The following is a 20,052-nucleotide window of genomic DNA, read 5'->3' on the forward strand; positions in this document are numbered from 1 at the left end:
GAAGGGACCCAAGAGTCATCTAGTCCAGCTAAAGCAGCTAAAGCATCCATGACAGATGGCCATCCAGCTTCTGCTTAAAAACATTCAAGGAAGGAGAGTCCACCACCTCTCATGGGAGTCTGTTCCACTGCCAAACAGCTATGACGGTCAGGCAGTTTTTCCAAATGTTTAGTCGGAATCTCCTTTCTTGTAACTTGAAGCCATTGCCTTGAGTCCTACCCTCAAGAGCAGGAGAAAACAAGCATGTTCCTTCTTCCATGTGACAGCCCTTAAGATATTTTGAAGATGCCTAGCATATCTCCTCTCAGTCTCCTCTTTTCCAGGCTAAACATACCCAGTTCCTTCAACCATTCCTCATAAGGTTTGGTTTCCAGACTCTTGGTCATCTTGGTTGCCCTCTTCTGCACATGTTCCAGATTGTCAATATCCTTCTTAAACTGTGGTGCTCAGAACTGGACACAGTATTTCAGTATTCTAACAGCCTTGCTATGAGGCAGTGTGTGGTGTCTGCCTCAAACGGCATAGTCTGCTCGTTGCCTCTTAAGCTAGCTTAGTGTAGTGGACAAGTTGTGGTGTCATCAATACTGAAATCAGCTTCTGTATGTGCAACAGGGAACAGACGTCTTGTCCTTTGCCTCAGGCATAAAAAGATATTTGGCTGGCCCTGGCCATCAGCAGCAGCAGCCATACACATTATGAGGTAGGCTGCGTAAGTTCACCAGCTCAGGAGCAGAATTTACTTATTCCCCCCCCCCCAAAAAATGTATGTACTGTTTGATTGTAACAGAAACCTCTAAAGCGGTTTCCAAAAAGAATGATACAATGAAATCTTCAGTTAAAAAAGAAGTTAAAAACGACAATTCAAAACCTTAAAGAAAAAAATAAACGATAAGCTAAAAACCGGATTAAAACACTTGTCAACCTTCAACATAGGCTTGCCTACACAGGTTTTTGGCAAGTGCCTTAAAGAGTACAGCGAAGGCACCTGCCTGACGTCAACAGTCAGGTGTATCGGATTGTTGGTGCTGCCCCAGTAACAGATCATTTTATTAAAAATGCTGATTATGAGGTGTCTGCAACAGTGCCAGTTTGGCAGATTGGAAGAGTCGAGTGGGCATATATGGGTAAGATTTTGAGTGCTGTTAAAAGGCAGTGAATTGCCCATAAATTAGTGTTATATTTTTTTAATGTTTTTAAAATATTGCAATATTTATGGGTAAGGGAGATGAAATTTGGATTTTATGCCTCAGGGTATCATTATCATTATCATTATCATTATCATTATCATTATCATTATCATTATCATTATCAACCACCACCACAACAACAACTTATATGCCTTCCATCTGACTGGATTGTACCAGCTACTCTGGGCAGCTTTCAACAAATTATAAAACCACAGTAAAACTTTAAACTTCCCTATACAGAGCTGCCTTCAGACATCTTCTAAAAGTCAGATGGTTGCTTCTTTCCTTGACATCTAATCAGCTATTATAGACCTCTTCTGGAGAAGACTGTGTTCACTCAAAGGAGGATGGCTGATTTGGTGGTGTTTTCTAATGCAGCCTTCACCATGCTAATGCCCTCCACATGCGTTGGGACTACAACTCCCACCAGCTCTCTAGTTTGATGAAGGTTGTTCTAAGGACTCTCCAACTCCTCAATTCCCACCTTCCAATAAATCCAGCCTACTCATTCTACCAGAAAAAAATGTAAGAGTACAAACCCTTGAAACCAGGCTCTTTAGCCTCCTTGGATGATATCCAAGTAATCCTCAGAGTAGACCCATTGAAATTAACAAACATGACTAGGCCACACTCACGCCTTACATTTAAAGCACCATGCGGTTGCTTTAAACAGCCATGACTTCCCCCAAAGAATTCTGGGAGCAGTGGTTTGTTAAGGATGCTGAGCGGTGCCGGCTCACCCACAAGGCAAGGTGCAGCCAACGCTTCAGGCGACAGGAGGCACAGGGGCAGCAGATCCCAATGCAGATCTTTATTCCTGCCTTGTCCATGATGTAGATTTTCATTTGCCCCTTCTTCCCTGGCAGGGAGAGGAGCACCATTTTGTGGTTCACCTCAAGTGCCAAAATGTCTTGAGCCAGCCCTGGTGCTGAGAGTTACAGTGGTACCTCGGGTTAAGAACTTAATTCGTTCTGGAGGTCTGTTCTTAACCTGAAACTGTTCTTAACCTGAAGCACCACTTTAGCTAATGGGGCCTCCTGCTGCCGCCACTGCACGATTTCTGTTCTCATACTGAAGCAAAGTTCTTAACCTGAGGTAATATTTCTGGGTTAGCGGAGTCTGTAACCTGAAGCGTATGTAACCTGAAGCGTATTTAACTCGAGGTACCACTGTATTTGGAGAACCCCTTTCCAGGGTGGTTTAACAATCAATCTCTCTTCACAGGGAATTCTTGAGAAGTGTAGCTCTGCGAGGGGAACAGGGCGGGAAGCCATGACCGTTCGAAGTGTTTTATTATAGTGTTTTAAAGGTATGGTGTGAACGTGGCCTAAATTGCATTGATTTCAATGTGTCTCCTCTTGAGGGGGATTTAGTTGGATGCAGCCTGGTCACCAAGCAGCACGTGTAGAAAAAGCACAATGGCATTTTCACACTCCTGCCTAGGGAAGCTCTGTGTGAATGGCTGCCACTCATGTCCTGTATTCCATAGAAAAGTTGGGCCTTGACTTTCCTGTTAATGCACACAGCACCTCCAGGGCTTCTTCCACATGCATGAGGCTTATCACAATGTTCCATCACTTGCCTCCCACCAACCTTCCCCATTCGTACCCTTTCATTCCTGGAAGAAATGGAGCCAGAGACTGTCAGCTTAGTACTGTTAGTGAGTCACACCCAGTTTTGTGACTCAGCAGCACCTCACTCAGCATCTTTGGATCTGTTTCCTGCTAGGGCACTGCAGGGCACCGGAAGTGTAATAGCAGGCTGCAGGAGGAAATGAGAGGAGCACATGCTCAGCTATGGAGAAATCTATCCATTTCAATTTCACTCTGTTTCTCCTTCTCCCAGTCTACGTCCGCCACATTCCTGCATCAGTTTGCATAGCTTGTTTACAGAAGATCCTCATGAAAATTTGTTAGCATTTTAGCATTCTTTGTATTATAGTGTACATGTTTTTTTGCTAATGTGTACATTTTTTTGCAAGCGATGTTCCCCTAATTTTATGCATGTATGCCAGGGGTGCCTTGAATGATGCTCAGGGCTGCCACGAGCAACACTGGCCTCTGTCCCTCTTTCCTTCCCTCCCTCCTCTGATGCCTTCTCGCATCTCTGCCTCCAAAAGGCTTGTGTGGCTGTTTGTTGCAGCAGCCCTGGCTACAGGCTCCCCAGGTGAATGGTACCTCTGGGGCTGGCTAGAGGAGAGGAGAGGGGGCTGAGCAAACACTTTACAAGGGAGGGTGTTGGAAAAGGGGTGAGGGGCTGCCAGCTTTGCACGCAAGGGGTGACATAACTGGGCTTCTGAGGCTTCCGGAGCACATTTTCCCCCAGGGGAGCTGCAGAAAGAATGTACTGGGTCAAAGGAGCCATGAGACTCAGAAAAGGTTGAAAACCTCTGATATCTGCTATTCTCACCAATATTTGTATCTACTGTTTAATAGAAAAGGAAATTTCCAAGGTGTTTACGTGAAATACAAGGAGAAAAATTAATTCAAATTAAAAACAAAGCAAGAATATTCAGATTATTTTTTAAAAAAGCAAAATAAAAACAGAATATAGCATTTCCCTTTATTTCTCATCTTTATTTATTTAGCAAAATCTATATACTACTTGACTGTATAAAATAAAACAATGAAAATTGATAAAAAAACCAAGTCAAAAATATGTGTTAAAAGATTATTAAAATCTGCAGTAACTAAAATAAGATTAAAACATGCAAATGTCTACATGTCTGCTTAGGCTTGCCTATCAGAGTGGCTGTGGAAACCCAGCCAGATGGCAGATGGGTAGGGTATAAATAACATAATAATAATATATATATATAAATTTAAAGCAGGCACTGAAAAGAGTACAGTGAAGGCACCTGTCTCATATCAATAGGTAGGGCGTTCCAAAGTGTGGGGTACTGCCACACAGACAGATTGTTTTCTGTAAGTGTGGAAGGAGTATTACGTGGCACCTGTAAATGATCCTGCAAGTTAACTGATCTCAAGCTGTTGAGGGCTTTACATACTAATAGTTACACCTTGGCATTGGCTATAATTTTAAGACTGAATGGGGTAATAAAAGTAACTCTGCACCTGATCAAAGACATTTCCCCGCCTTACTTCACATCATGTTTCAGGAGGTGTTGAAAACCTCTCCCCCCCCCCCTTTTCCCATCATTTCATTTAGTAAAATATTGTTAGTTTGGCGGTGTTAAGCTTGGGTGCCATGATCCTTCCAAATCCTGGATCCAGTAAATGTTAAACTATAAGCCAGGCTAGCTTTCATGAAGAGAACAAAGGGTTAAAGGGGCTCGGTGCAATACAAAAAAATGGGCTTGGCCCCCTCCCTCAATGGACAAAGCCAGAGTTTGGAGTAGAATTTTTGGGATGTGATGTGGAGAGAGAATTTTAGAAAGATGAAATTCGCATTCATTGCCCAAATTTGCCTCTGGCCTTGTGGTGTCTGCAAGGAATGTGACCTGAAAAAAGTTACAATACACAACTGATTTGGATGCTACTTTTAAAGGGGTGTGTGTGTGTGTGTGTGTGTGTGTCTGTGTCTGTTGCCACACTCCTTCTGCATCTCAGCCCAATCCCCACCACCGCCTTGGAGAAAGAGCAAATTATATTTATTTATTTATTTATTTATTTATTTAATTTGTATGCCACACTTTCTCTAAAGATCCCAGGACAGTGCCCAACATTGAGAACATAATTTACGCAGCATAAGAATAAAACCACAATAAAATAATTAAAAAGAAGAACAGGTTCTGCCCCCTACATTGAACAGGTCATAGAATGGCTGAAGACCTGGGTAAAGAGGAATGTTTTCTCCTGGCGCCTACAGACACGTAATGATGGCAGCAGGGGAGTCTCTCTGGGAAGAGCATTCCATTGATGGGGAGCCACCACAGAAAAAGCCTGTTCTCATGTTGCTACCCTCTGAACCTCTCGGGGAGAGGAGAAATAGAGAAGGGCCTCCGATGACAATTGCAGGGCCTAGGGCTGGGGCTGGACACATCAAAGAAGCGTTTCAGTTAAACGCGTTGCTAACTTTGTATGAGAAATTGGGTAAGCAAAACACGGAACTCCACTGCGCCATCTGGTGTCACAGTGTTAGAATGCATAAACAACACATATAAAGCGTTTTTTCTTTGCCAATGTAGCTGAGTCCCAGGTCACTTTGTATGGGGAGAGGTGGTCCTTAATAATAATAATATAATAATATCTTTATTGTCATTTCCCCCTCTTGGGGACAACGAAAATTACTTGGCTGCTCCATCCACCCAGGTAGGGCACTCCACACAAAATCAGAACAACTATAAAAACACTAATTAAAACAATACAGTATAATACAGCAAGGAAGATTAGATGACTTTCAAAGTCCAGGTTTCCCATTCAGGGCCGAGATCGCTCTGGAGAAGAAGCTGTTCTTGAGACAGCTCGTTCTTGTCTTCATCGTCCTGTATCTCCGTCCCGACGGCAGGAGCTCGAAGAGACAGTGACCAGGATGTGATGGATCTTTTACTATGTCCAGTGCCTTCCTATGGCACCTTGTGGCATAAATCTGCTCTAAGGTGGAGAGTGGGCAGCCAGCAATGCTCTCTGCTGCCTTAACAACTCTGCACAACCCCATCCTGTCCTGGGTAGTACAGCTTCCGTACCACACACATAAGGTATTGAGGTCCTGAGCTGTGTAAGGCTTGATAGTTCAGCACCAGCATTTTGAATTGGGTCCGGAAACTGACAGCCAGTGCAATTAGTGGGTAGGAGCAGGTTGCCCTCATTCGACTACATTCCCCCTCTAGATTAGAAAAGGACAGGCAAGCAGGCAGCAATGGTAAAAGGACTGGTGCCCCCCCCCCAATTGCTGATGTGTAGGCCTTGGCACATGCTTGAGGATGCTGATGTCTGGCACTGACCCTGCACTCTACACATGCTTAGAAGCAGCTATGTCTCACAGTGTGGAACTGGTGTGTGTGTGTGTGTGCTTGGAGCTCTTAATGAGCCTCCTAAGCATCAAATCCTAGGGGACAAGTTCTATTTGGACCCTAATAATAATAATAATGATAATAATATTTATATGCCACCTATCTGACTGGGTTGCTTCAGCCACTCTGAGTGGCTCCCAGAAAAATATTAAAAACACAGTAAAACATCAACCATTAAAAACTTCCCTGAACAGGGCTGCCTTCAGATGTCTTCTAAAAGTCAAATAGTTGTTTATCTGTTTGACATCTGATGGTGATACTTGGGTGTCATGACCTGGGACCCAGGTGGATGTCCTGGCCAGGAAGTATGTCAGAACTCCCAGCACACACACAGCTATGCTCCCATCCTCTGTCACAGATCATGTTTCCGATACACAACTGACCTTAGCCTGCTCTTTCCACGACACTGCATATATTTATTTGGCTAAAAAGGACCAGCATTATATCCAGACCTCCTTTGTAGGGTGACAATGGGAGGGTGTTCCACAGGGCGGGTGCCACTACCAAGAAGGCCCTCTGACAGGTTCCCTGTAGCAGTTCCCTGTAAAATATTTGAGGCCATTCCTTCCCCTCAAGTTGATCAACATTGCCATTCAAATGGTGTATGTGCGATTATGTGGGGCAGGGCTTACCTGGGATCCCCAATATTTTATTCAAGTTGGCACCCTGCCCCCCAGTTACTCTTTCCACGAGGCATAGTTTGTCTATAATTGGGGGGAGTCAATGGTACACATGTATTTTATTAAGAGGAGGGACCTCAAAGAATCAGAGAAGGGACCACGAGGGTCATCTTGTCCAAGCTGCTACAATGCAGGAATCTTTTTGCCCGACATGGGGCTCAAACCCATGACCTTGGTCATAGCCAAATTTTTGTTGGAGGGGGAGACTTTTGTTAGGGGGTGCAGTTGCCCCCCTGGCTATGCCCATGCCCTGAGATTAAGAGTCTCATGCTCCACACATGGTTTGTCTAAAATTGGGGGGAGTCAATGGTACTTCACGGCCCTCAGGGCGAGTGTGTATGTAATCTATCTGAACTTGCTTCCTGTCACATGGGTGTAGTGGGGTGGGGGTTGGGGAACAACGGTCCCCCAAATCAAGTAAATAAATGAAAATACTTGATTACTGACCAATTGCGTTGCAGATAACAGACGCTGCAAGTGTCCCTATTTTCTAGGGACAGTCCTCGATTTACAGAAGCCGCCCCAGTTTCTGATTTGATCCCGAAATGTCCCCCTAGTTTTATAGAAGAAATGTTGGAGGGTATGGAGTTATCCGACCCACAAGCTGTCTGAAGGCAGCCCTGTATAGGGAAGGTTTTTTTTTAAAAAAATGTTTAATGTTTTGGTATGTTTTGATATATGTTGGACACTGCCCAGAGTGGCTGGGGCAACCCAGTCAGATGGGTGGGGTATAAATAATAAAATTATGATGATGGCATGGGACGTCCCTATTTTCACCAGAGAAATGTGGGAGGGTATGAGATAACTCGCTTCTGCCCCCCAACATAAAGCCTGCCCCCACCCCATAAAATAAATCCTGGCCATGCCCATGTGATGCCACAGTGGGAGAAGAAGAGCCGCTCTGCACGAGCTCAGAGGCACCCTCGCCACCGGGGGGGGGGGGCAAAGCAGAACACAGGAATCCTCCGCAGAGGTGGCGAGGGGAGGCACCGGGGTCTCTTTTAAAAGTCTGCCCGTGCCGGGCGAGCAGCCCCCGGTGACCTCCGCGGGGGTTTCATCCGAGGAAGCGGCACGCGGTGGCCGCCGCTGTCCGCGCAGCGCTGCCCCCTGCCGGCGCCGTCGATTCCCGGGCCCCGTTTCCTTCCTTCCCCTTCTCCTTCCCCCTTTGGCTCCGGCGACGTCGATCCGAAGCGAGGCGCGCTGTTTCCCCTTGCGGAGGCCGGCCGCGTCCCCGGGCTCTCCGGCCCCGCTGAGCCCCCGCTTGAGGGCGTGTCCTCCCGGCGCCCCCCAACCCTTCGCTGCTGGCCGAGGGGGGGCGAGAGGAGGAGACCGGCGTCGCGGGAGGAAGTGGAAGCGGCGGCGGCGGCGGCGAATAGCGGGCAGGCGGAGAAGGCTTTGCAAGCAGCCGCGCACCAAGGAGGCTCCGGAGACTCGCCAGCTTCGCCCGGGTCTTTCCCGTCCAGGCTCCGGGTTCCCGCCGCCTCGGGCCATCGCGGCTCCTGGGAGGCGGGAGGCGGCGGCAAGCAAGCAGCAGCTAGCCTCCGCCTCCGCCTCGGCGCCTGCTCCATTATAAAACGGGCAGGGGAGGAAGGAGAAGCCGGAGAGGCTCTTCCCGTCGCCTCGGAGCCTTCCGGGATTCGCCTCGCCGCCGAGGGGCCTGCAGAAAAGGGTTGCACCCAACTTGCTGCTAGTGCTGCTGGAGGATCTGAGCCCTGCAAGAAGCCCTTTGGCGGGGCGAAGTTTCCGGATGGCTGCTGAGAGATTTCCCTCCCTGGCCATCCCCGCCTCCCCCTCCAGGGGTTCTGCTGCTTAAAAGGAGCGAAATCCCAAATAGATGTGAAGCAGGAAGCTTAGAGACCTGCCCTTCCCCTCCCCCTCCAGAGTGCCCAGGCACCCGAGAAAGACTGAATGGGTCTCCTGTAGAGACAGACACGCGCGTGCATATATAGAGATATATGCAGATTTCCAAGTGAGTGCCTGCATCATTTTTCTTTTTGCATACGGGGTGCCTTTCCCGACGCGCACGCACCCTCCTCCTCCTCCTCCTCCTCCTCTTCTTTTTTTCCAAAAGAATAACTTGCTCCGGGGTGCAAGTGGAAGGGAAGATGCAGACGTTTCTGAAAGGGAAAAGGGTTGGCTATTGGCTGAGCGAGAAGAAAATCAAGAAGCTGAATTTCCAGGCGTTCGCAGAGCTTTGCAGGTAAGGAGCGAGGATCGGCGGTTTATTATGCTGTGTGTGTGTTTGTGACAAAAGAACCTTCCTTTCCCTTTTCTCTGGGACTCTTCTTTAACTTGGCACTTGAGCATCCCTCCCTTCTCCCGAGGATGTGGATGTGACGGGCCTCTTGCTCCTTAATCACCATCGTCTGGTGAGCAAATTGAAGGAGCAGTTGCACAGTGCAGCTTGGCTTAGAACCTCGGTAATTGCCAGTTGGGAAATCCAGCCTTACAAATCATAACAACACCCTGATCAAGGTGAAAAAAAAGGGAAAGTGCCCAAAGCCATGATGATGTGAAAAGCTTATAATTTGCTTGGCTTCCTCTCCACCCCCACCACCCCTCTCCTGATTCACCAAAAACAGATGGGGTATAATGTGCGGCTTTGGGGATTATGTAGACATGTGCAAGGTTCCTGAATAACATATTGAGGAAAGTTGCAGCCACGCTTGTTGTTGCTTGCGAATTTCCTGCGGTGTAAATGCTCTCGTAGGTAAACTGGTCCACCGAGGCAGTTTCCTAAACACTGGAATAGGCAAAAATGACAGAATGTTGGTAAGCTGTCTAATGGAGCGAGCCACATACATCTGAATAACTAATACATTTTCTCACTCAGTTTTGCCTTCCTGGACCAAGCATCTTTTTGCAATGGCAGCCTCATCTCCCTTCTCCTTTGGAAAGTGCAGCCGTGGGAAGGGTTCTCTCCCAAGCCAAGATGGGCCTAAACGTTGCGAGAGCCTTTTTGCAGAAACCTAAAGAATGTGAAAGGCACTTAAGGGTCTCTCTTTGCTTTGCTGTTTGGGAGTTTGATTAAACCTACATTTGCATGCTCCTCTTCAAAGACTTCTAGGACTTATTAATGGGGAAAGCAAGAACGGCTCTTGCTTTGGGTTGAGAACCAAAATGGTAACATAATGGTTCAGGCTACTAAGAACAGAAGAAATGAATGAGCCGATTGTCTTGGTATATAACACAAGGTTGAGTTATATAGTGGTCTCGCTGAAGACAGTGGGGGGTTTCATACAGCTATTTGGGAGACTTCTTGAATGGTTAAACACTATTTTATTTTATTTTTTGCCAGCCGTAAGAAGTTGTTTTTCAAAGGTAGCCGTTTTCCATGACTTCTGTTATGTGTGGCTGCAGCTCTATTCAGCCACTGTTCTGTGCTGCTTATTACCCTTGTCTTGACCTGAATTCCCCAAATCAAATATTCCAGATAATATTTTAAGTTAAAAGCAAGCGAGAACAATCAAGTCTTTATTCTTAAACACCCAGACAACATTCTGACCGTGTTGCTAATCCAAGGGTACTTTCTTTGCTCCTTTAACAAAAAAGAAAGAAAAAGGGAGAGATTTCATCTGTTTGACTATACTGTCTAAGCAGTATCTCCAAGGCTTTTTGTCTCAAAATGCAATGCATGAAGTTCCTCGGCGCTTTTTGCAAGGCCCTGGCAAAATTCTGGGGATAGTCGGTGTTGTTCCCCCTCCTGCTGCATCACAAGTTTATGGAAGGGAAGATATTCAACTAGATGTGAGCATCTGGGAACCTGAGCAGATCCTAGCTGTGTGAGCAGAGTGCCCTGTGAGGGTATGCCGAAGGAATTTTATGTCCTCCCAAGTCAAAGGAAAGCCTTTTGGGTTACTTACGCAACTCGACGTGTCCTAGAACATAGAAATACTTGCCTTGTGCTGAATGAGACCATTGGTCCATCTAGTTTGGTACTGTCTATGCTAGCCTGCACCAACCCAGTGTTCTGCATGTTTTGGATTGCAACCCTTGTCAGCCCCAACCAGAATGGGCAGTGTCAACGATGTTTGTGATTTGTAGTTTAAGACAGCCGGAGGACACCAGATTGGGAAGGCTGTGGGCTCTCCGGGATTTCAGACGGAGCCCTTTCCTTTCTTTTTATTTGTTTTAAGTGTGAACACTTAATGATGTGGACTTAAAAACACCGGAAGCTGCCTTATATCAAGGCAGACTCTTGGTCCACCTAGTATCTGGTTCTTTCATCTCTTTGAGGCTGGTGCTTGTAATAGTTCTTAGCCTTTTTAGCAAGTGCAACACGAGACAAGTTTGAATAGTATATACAGTATATATCCAGCCCCATTGGCCTGTAGCGATGGCAAGCAGACTGGGGAAAAGTCGTCCCGTGGGTCTGGCTACTTTGCAAGGAGTGCTGCAAACTCCCATGATGTGTTTAGCCCCCGTAATATGGGAAAGCAATTAAAACCCAGTTGCATCTAATAAACAGTAGCAAGGGGCAGGCATGACAACGAGGCAGTGGTGGAGTGGAATTTTAGAATCTGTACTCAAAGTAACAGGAATCCTGCACTTAATAAGATAGGCAGGGTGCATGTATTTTGTTACTGAGAAAATAATTTACTAATTCAAACATTGCTGGAGCACCCCTGCACCCCTGGCTGCTAGTTAATGGTAGATTTGATGCAAAGTTGCATTGTGGCCGCCTGAATTCTTCCACGATTCCCACCTGTTTTTTAGCTGGAGGAGATAGCAAACCTCCTCTAGCCCCTCCTCTTTGCTGAATATATTATGAATTGAGTTTGACCATTTATTAGAATTTGTCCAGTATGTTTCTATGTCCTGTATCAAAGCATACATCTCCTCAAGGTGTAGGTAGGGTTTTCTCCAGTGTCTGAGCAGTTCTCATGTAACTTGCATTGAGAGTGATTGCACGAGCCCCTTATTTTGCTCAGCTGAGATGTCACAGTCCGTAATTTCCAAACTATGGTTTGGTGATCAGGGAGCAGCACACTGTGGGTTCTTGTGCACCCTTTTATGAATGATTTCTCTCCTATCTCTTGCATCATTTACTGTAACAGTAGCTTAGTGTTACATATATATTATGGCTAAATATGGCTTGATTTAACCAGGATTGCCCCAAACCATGGTTTGGAGATCCATGTCAAAACCTTGGTTCCAAATCATGGTTTGAAAGCCCAGTCTAATGCCAATCAACACAGTTCTTTTAGGGTCATGAGTACAGTATGTTACTAGCTATAATGGCTGTGCTCTGTCTCCACCTTCAGAGACAGCCATGCTTCTTTACTACAAGTTGACCAATGCACCCAACACCTGCATCTTCAGCATGATTCCTGATTCCATTGCATCTTACTTCCCCAAAGCTGATGAGTGCTCCTTCTTATGGTCCCTTATTCCCTATTACTTCTGTCACCACCAGCTCCTCTTCCCAGGCTGCTTTTGGTTCCAGCTTGTTATGGAGGAGAAGCAGGGCAGGTTAACAACAACAACAACAACAACAACAACAACAACAACAACTTATTATTATTTATACCCCGCCCATCTGGCTGGGTTTCCCCAGTCACTTTGGGCAGCTTCCAACACAATATTAAAATACAGTAAAGCATCAAACATTAAAAGCTTCCCTAAACAGGGCTGCCTTCAGATGTCATCTAAAAGTCTGGTAGTAGTTGTTCTCATTGACATCTGGTGGGAGGGCGTTTCACAGGGCGGGTGCCACTACTGAGAAGGCCCTCTGCCTGGTTCCCTGTAGCTTTGCTTCTCACAATGAGGAAACCGCCAGAAGGCCCTCGGCGCTGGACCTCAATGTCCAGGTAGAACGATGGGGTGGAGACACTCCTTCATTGAGTTGTGAAGGAATGATCGATCTGCATCTGCAGAGCATTTTCAGGTGTGATGTCACAAGTGCTTTTGAGCCTTGCTCGTTTCTGTAAACATGTGCAATAGAAAATCTAAGAAAGGTATGTTAGCATTGGATATATACCTCCTGACCTGGTTGGAGGCCCAGCCTGAAATTCCTACCGAAGTCACGAAATTCTCAGGAACAAGCAGGCCGCTTTCTCAGTCCCTTTATCTCTTAAGTAGGGAAGATCGGAGATAAGAACTGTAAAGTCAAGTTCTTCATACCAGGAAGCGTTATGTAAGTAAAACATTACTGACAACTCTGGTGTTTCCCCCGCAAGCACCTGAAAATTTAGGGACAGAGAGAAAGCTCGACATGGAAATACGATAGTAGCCTCACTAGCTTAAGCATACTGTGGAAAAGTTACCCGAGAAGACTCTTTAAAAAATAATAATGAAGGCAATTTTGATACACAGTTGGGGAAACTTTTCAACGAGGTCGTATGAACCTCTTTGATTAAGACTGTACTCTTTGCAAATCTTTGCAGAAGTATAACATGCACATGTCTACACTGATTTTTTATTTATTACAAATGTGTTTTGGTAGACAATCTCTGCAAAACTGCAGCATAGCCAACTGTTGTATTCCCAAGTGCAAGCTCGCAGTGTCTTTGACATGCACAAATCATAACTTGTCGTCATGGCAATCAATCTGGATGAACTGGATGAGAGGAGAAATCGAGGGGATTGGGGGAGCAGCCAACCATATGGAGGATGATCGTGTGTTTTGGCCCTCTTCTCGCAGAAAAGGGGGAACAAACAGTAGGAATATTTTTTGCAGCCTGTCGATTGCAGCTTCCGGTTCTGATTTGATAGAATCGTAGAGTTGGAAGGGATCCTGGGGGTCATCTAGTCCAACCTCCTTGCAATGCAGGAATCCTGCCCACAGCTGTCTCTGGTTGGGCTTGAACCAGCAGTCTTCTGGTAAACAGCCAGGTGCACTGACTGATTGCTCCATGAGGATGATGGCTGTACTTTTGGAGTGTTGTTATGTTTTGTTTTATAGAGAGATTCAGTTTTCTTTTGTCAATTGTGCATAAGGAACCAAAGTTGGACTTCTGTCCGTGCCCCCGTCGCCCCAGCATCTATATCCCGCTCTTTAGCTGGAAAAGTTCCCACCATGGCTTTTTCATAGCTTACCCTCTATTTTTATTTATTTATCTGCCAAGTGTTTTTAGGGAATTGATCTGATTCAGTGTTGGTCATTTGTTCTGTATATTATTGATTACCCAATAGGGATTCACCGGGTACCATTTGTTTTAACTTTTAAACCTTTGCTAAAAACCTTTCTATGCTGCCAGGTTTATGCAGACAATTAAGAGAGCATCTTCTGTTAAAAAAAAAAAATTGGCTGATGATTTTTTGATATTTTGTATGTGACTTTTATTGTATGTTTGCATGGTTATAAACATGTTGGTTGTTTTTTTAAAAAAATGATGTTTCGGTATACAAGTCTTCTTTATAAATAAACATTATAAGTTTAAGATTTTAAAGTTCTATGATTTCACTACATACCACCTTGACGTTGCATTTTATAAATAGTCTTATAAATAAATAAAAATAATTAGTAATTAAACATTGATTGGAATCTTGTATATGATATAAACTGGATTAGAAATTATTGCACATTGTGTGCCGAACACTAGGGACAAGATGCCAAGCATTAGAAATTAGACTAATTACAATCTCCAGCATTAATCAGCGTTTTTATAGCTATGAAGTATATTGCATATCCTCCCAGGAATTCTCATTAACTTTCCTTTTCCATCCTGAACTTGCAGAGACTAGATAGTTGGGGTTTTTTTCTCTGTCAGGTGCTTGCCACGTGCCAGTTAAGAGTTTATTTTTGATTCCAAAGTAAAAATTAAGCCCATTTAAGAACAGTTTAAGAACAGCGGCTCTTGTTCCCTAGGATGCTTTTTAATACTCGAGTATGAGCTGTAGATTGGATTAATGTATTTGCCTTAACCAGGTTTTAAGAACTGTGAGGTTTCTTGTGCTAGCTGTTAATTTGATTTTTGCAAGTTTTATATTAAAAGGTAGGGATGAAATGGTGCTACTAAATGTTTTGGTATGCTGATGCGCTAAGATTTGTTGATAATGCCAGCATCTTAATACTAAGAGTTTAATGCTTGGTGTTAGTGCCTCCTGAGCTCAAATTACCCAGAAGGGAGAGCCAGTAGGTAGAGAATTGGAAATGGATTTTGGAGAGTTGGGTTACACGACGAGTGGTTAACATGGAATTGTCATGCTTTGCTCACGTTTTACAGGGCAACTATGTGACAACACCATCACCCTGTCATTATTCTCATCTCATCTGCAGAAAGTTATGACTTTTTTTCAGAAGAATGGAAGAGCATTACAAATGTATCTCATTTTATCATACACCGCCTGCCATGTGAGGGCTCTGCAGCCTATAAATATTTTTTGGGGGGGGGGTGGTATCCAATGAAGTGGTTCCGCTATTGCAACGCCTTTTGGCTGTGCAAGCGAAACTTTCCCTTCCTCTCTTCTCCTCGCAGCCCCCATCTATTCTGGGTCCTCCTCCCAAACTCTTGGTAACAGATTTGGGGAGGGCATGAGGAGAGGGAGAATAAGTTCTGTTATGCAGGCAGAAACTCCTGCGCTAGCAGAAGCACTTTCTTAAACACTGCCCTTTTCAAAATAATGTTATTTTAAAAAAATAATATCCTTTCTAATTGCCAGCCCTTAAACATATTACTGAAATCTTTTATCTACTGTATACAGAACAGCTCTATACTTATGCAACAATTACATTCGCGACTGGTATGCTAGTGTTGTGTCAGTGTTTCCAGAAGCGAACAAAGAGAATATAAATAACAGACACTTAAATATGCAAATCTCTCTGAAACTTCATTTTTTGAGTTTAGTGCAGCCTGCCCCTAAGTTTGCTTTAAGAGATCAGTGAAAACCGTCCTTTATTGGCTTCATGTAATCTGTTGATTCAGTCCCTGCTCCTGCCAACCTAGCAGTTTGAAAGCACGTCAAAGTGCAAGTAGATAAATAGGTACTGCTCTGGCGGGAAGGTAAATGGCGTTTCCGTGCGCCGCTCTGGTTCGCCAGAAGTGGCTTAGTCATGCTGGCCACATGACCCGGAAGCTGTATGCCGGCTCCCTCGGCCAATAAAGTGAGATGTGCGCTGCAACCCCAGAGTCGGCCACGACTGGACCTAATGGTCAGGGGTCCCTTTACCTTTACCTTTAATCTGTCGATTGTATACAATTTTGAAATCGTTAGCTTTTTAGCTTTTCACCTCAGCCTTACCGGTGTGACTTCAGATGTGAGCTATGCTGAAATCAGTTTCTATCTCCTAGCCCAATGATCTTCAACTCTGGGTGCACAGATGTTTTTGGACTACAACTCCCATCATTCATTGACAGCTTGGCCAGTGGCCAGAGATGATGGGAGTTGTAGTCCAACAAAACGTCTGGAGACCCAAGGTTGAAGAATGCTGCCTTAGCCTAATCTACTACACAGGGCTGTGTGGATAAAGTATCGTGCCACCTTTAGTTCCTTGTGTATAATTTTTTAATTTTATTTTTTTAAAGGCACTGTGGTGGCTGTTCTTAACACCCTCGCCTCCCCAAAATGGTTGGGACTTCTGTATTGTCTGCTAGGGAATTAATGTTGGGTGTGTATTGTTACCATGTGGTTAGTTAGGGATTAGTTAGGCTGAGTCTAAGGGGGGACCCCAGAATACCGGTGGAAGCAATACTCTGTCCCAAACATTTCAAAGACGTAACTTTTGATTTATTTATTTTTTTAAAAAAGAGGGGGTAAGGGGGATCATTTTGAGGAAGAGCGCTGCAATATACTATACTCGGCATGGATTAATTTCCCTCTGAATGGAGTTCTTTTGAATTGTGACAAAGCAAGATCTCTGCAGCAGAGATGATGACTCTTTGAAACCTATTACGTTACAGTCTAATTTGGGAGCTGAGGTACAATAGGTTTAACACGGGGACAGCTCTTTCCTCACCTCTCTAAGGAAAGCTTTCAAATGGGCAGGCCGAAGCCTTTCAACATTTGCTTCACTCCCCTCCTGCAGTTTCCAACGGCTCTGAGGCAGTGCATTGCCATCACAGCTTAGCAGCATGTTGATGGGAGGGAGGGCGGAACACCAGCAGTTAGGGCTGGGTGGTATCAAGTTTTGAACATGGTGATATATCACCAGCTAAACATCGTGATATACTGATACATCACGATGTCTGAAATAAGGATGGAACTACAGTGGTACCTCGGGTACGCTTCAGGTTACATACGCTTCAGGTTACACACTCCAGTAAGCCAGAAATAGTGCTTCAGGTTAAGAACTTTGTTTCAGGATAAGAACAGAAATCGGGCTCTGGCGGCACGGCAGCAGCAGGAGGCCCCCATTAGCTAAAGTGGTGCTTCAGGTTAAGAACAGTTTCAGGTTAAGAACGGACCTCCGGAACAAATTAAGTACTTAACCCGAGGTACCACTGTACTGTAGAGGCATTGACTGGCTTCACGGTTTTTCCTGCATTGTGATTTTTGCATAGCACCCCCCCCCAATAATTCACGATATATTGCCAGATAAAAAATTATGAAACTGATACCACAATATGGACTTCAAACCCACTTTAGACGACATATCACCCTGCCTTAACGCACACTATGACTCGTGATCATGATGATGGTGATGATAATAATAATAATAATTTATTTATACCCCACCTATCTGGCTGGGTTTCCCCAGCTACTCTGGGCAGCTCCCAACAGAATATTAAAAATGTGATAAAACACCAGACATAAAAAACTTCCCTAAACAGGGATGTCTTCTAAAAGTCAGATAATTGTTTATTTCCTTGACATCTGATATATTGCCAGGACAAAAATTATGAAATCGATATCACAATAAGGATTTCAAACAGGTTTTGGATAGTATATTGATATATTGCCCAGCCCTACCAGTAAAATGGCTGGAATTGCCACTGCTGGGAATAAGTGGAGCATGCGTTTTCTCATCAAGTGCTATAAGGGTGTTTGAATTCCAGGCGGAAAAACGATCTACAGTTGTGATGTGGTTGAATGAGGAGGGTGGGCCACAGCTCAGCAGTAGAGTATCTGCTTTGTAAGTAGAAGGTCCTAGGTTCAGCCCCCAAGTAGGGTTGAGAGAGGCCCCTTTGTGAAATCCTGGAGGGCCGTTGCCAGTCAGTGTAGAATAGACAATACTGGTATAAGCCAGCTTCCCATGGCTGGTATCTGAACTGAATGTGAAGCCATTCCACTGCAGGGCAGAGTCCATTTCTCTTCTTCCCCTGCTCTCCTACCTAGGTTAGCCAGATCACCGCAGGTGGATGTGGGTGAAAGTTACAGACTGATGTCATGCTTGTGCGAGAGTGAGAGGGAAACTGCAAGGAAAAAAACCCTTGAGTCTCTGTTCTTCCTTCCTCTTGAAACCAGCCATTGTGTGCTTAGTCGGAACGGAACATTTTCTCTGTAGTTATTATGAGAGCATAGGGTCAGCTGGCCGGATTTGAGACACAGGCCCTCAGTTGCTGACGGCTCCATTAGCATAAACATCTGCCATAGCTTGGTGGTAGGGCACATGCTTTGCACATGAAATCTAGGAACCGGTCTTATACCAAATCAGACCATTGATCCCTCTTAACTCGGTATTGTCGACACCGACTTGCACAATTTCTTCAAGGTCTTCCCTAGTCCTGCCTGAAGATATCAGGGATTGAATCCAGATCCATTTGCATGCAAAGCTATACACTCTGCTGCTGAACGATAAGTACAGTGGTACCTCGGGTTACATACACTTCAGGTTACAGACTCCGCTAACCCAGAAATAGTACCTCGGGTTAAGAACTTTGCTTCAGGATGAGAACAGAAATCGTGCAGCGGCAGCGTGGCAGCAGCGGGAGGCCCCATTAGCTAAAGTGGTTATTCAGGTTAAGAACAGACCTCCGGAACGAATCAAGTACGTAACCAGAGGTACCACTGTATATGCAGCCGTTTTCTTCAAGTGGAAGATTCTAGGTTCAGTTCCATGGCGTCTCAAATAGGACTGAGACAGACCCCCCTCCTCTGAAATCTTGATGCTGTACTAAGGAAACTGTGCTAAGCTAGGTGGACCAGTGGTCTGATGCCTGAAAAAGTAAGCTTCCAAGGTTCCTTTCTATATTGTTAAATATTGTCGTTGCTTCATATAAGACCACATTGTATAAATGAACTGGCTTAACTCGGCCACATAACAGGTTTGTCCATAAAGTCAAAGAAATAGGTTGGAATATTTTAGATTTGCCCTTTTCTCCCCATAAAAGTCCGCAAATAGCTTTTATATGCCATGAGTATATAATGTTCCTCAGCCCTTTTGTTTCTCTTTTGGAGGAAGGAGCATATTGCGTTACACCCTGCAACAACCAGGCAGTGAGCTGTTGGCGTTATGCAATGCCAAGAACTAAGTGTGTGCTGTTGAATATGAAATTCTAAAAATTCTGTGACAAAGGATAGGTGAGAGAGCTAACAGTCTCTGCATTGTGCTGGCTTCTTGCATCCAGTGGGAATATACACCATGGCTAGTAAACTTGCATTGCAGAGTATTTTTTCCAAATGCTGAATTTAATTGCTTTCTTGTAGTGTGTCATGGCCTGTGCCTTTGTGGAGAATCCCAGTTACCTTATGGAGCTGCCCATTTACATATTTACTTATTGCATTTTTACCCCCCTTTTCTTCAAGGAGCCCCAGGGGACGTATGTGGTTCTCCTTTTTTAATTCCCACAACAACCCTTTGAGGTAGGTTAGGCTGAGAGGCAGTGACTGGCTTAAGGTCACCCACTGAGCATCATGTCTAAGTGGGGATTTGAATCCTGGTGTCTTGGGTTCTTGTCGTGATACAGGAATCTACAAAAGCTATCCTATCTTCATCTACTTTTGACCTGTTGTCCCACCTCACTGAAATCCAAATCTTAACACCCATGCGGTTGGTGTAAGGTTGGCGTGTTTGTTGTTGAAATCCAGGCCGTATGCCAGTTTAGCCTCATCTGCAGGAAATGACTCACAATAAAGAGTTCTTGCCTTCCTCCTAAAATTCAGGTTTGTCTAGTATGTAGGGGAAAGTGGTTCCATAGCTTTGGGGAAAAGGTAAGAGAAGTATAGCATTCTGTACACTATGTACATCATGGTGCATTTTGCATGTAGCATTACCTCAGACTATGGCTTGGCACAAGTGAATAAGCGTTGGTGTATACAAAGCGAAAATTGCAGCTGTTTCATTCTCCTCTTGGTCCTGCTGTTTCCATTCTCCTTGGAGCTAAGTGTTGCA

General features: G+C 44.9%; 1 protein-coding gene across 1 annotated transcript in view; it reads left to right on the forward strand.

The window, feature by feature from the left end:
• The first annotated feature begins 8,155 nt into the window (after positions 1-8,155).
• Positions 8,156-20,052, forward strand: part of ITPK1 (inositol-tetrakisphosphate 1-kinase) — a 131,693-nt gene continuing 119,796 nt past the window's right edge. The window contains exon 1 of the mRNA XM_081864237.1: positions 8,156-9,039. Coding sequence (XP_081720363.1) covers positions 8,945-9,039 — 95 coding nt within the window. The 5' untranslated portion in view covers positions 8,156-8,944. The remainder of the gene's footprint in view (positions 9,040-20,052) is intronic.

Source organism: Podarcis erhardii (genome assembly GCF_964252035.2).
Source record: "Podarcis erhardii genome assembly, chromosome: 1".
Classification (NCBI taxonomy): Eukaryota; Metazoa; Chordata; class Lepidosauria; order Squamata; family Lacertidae; genus Podarcis; species Podarcis erhardii.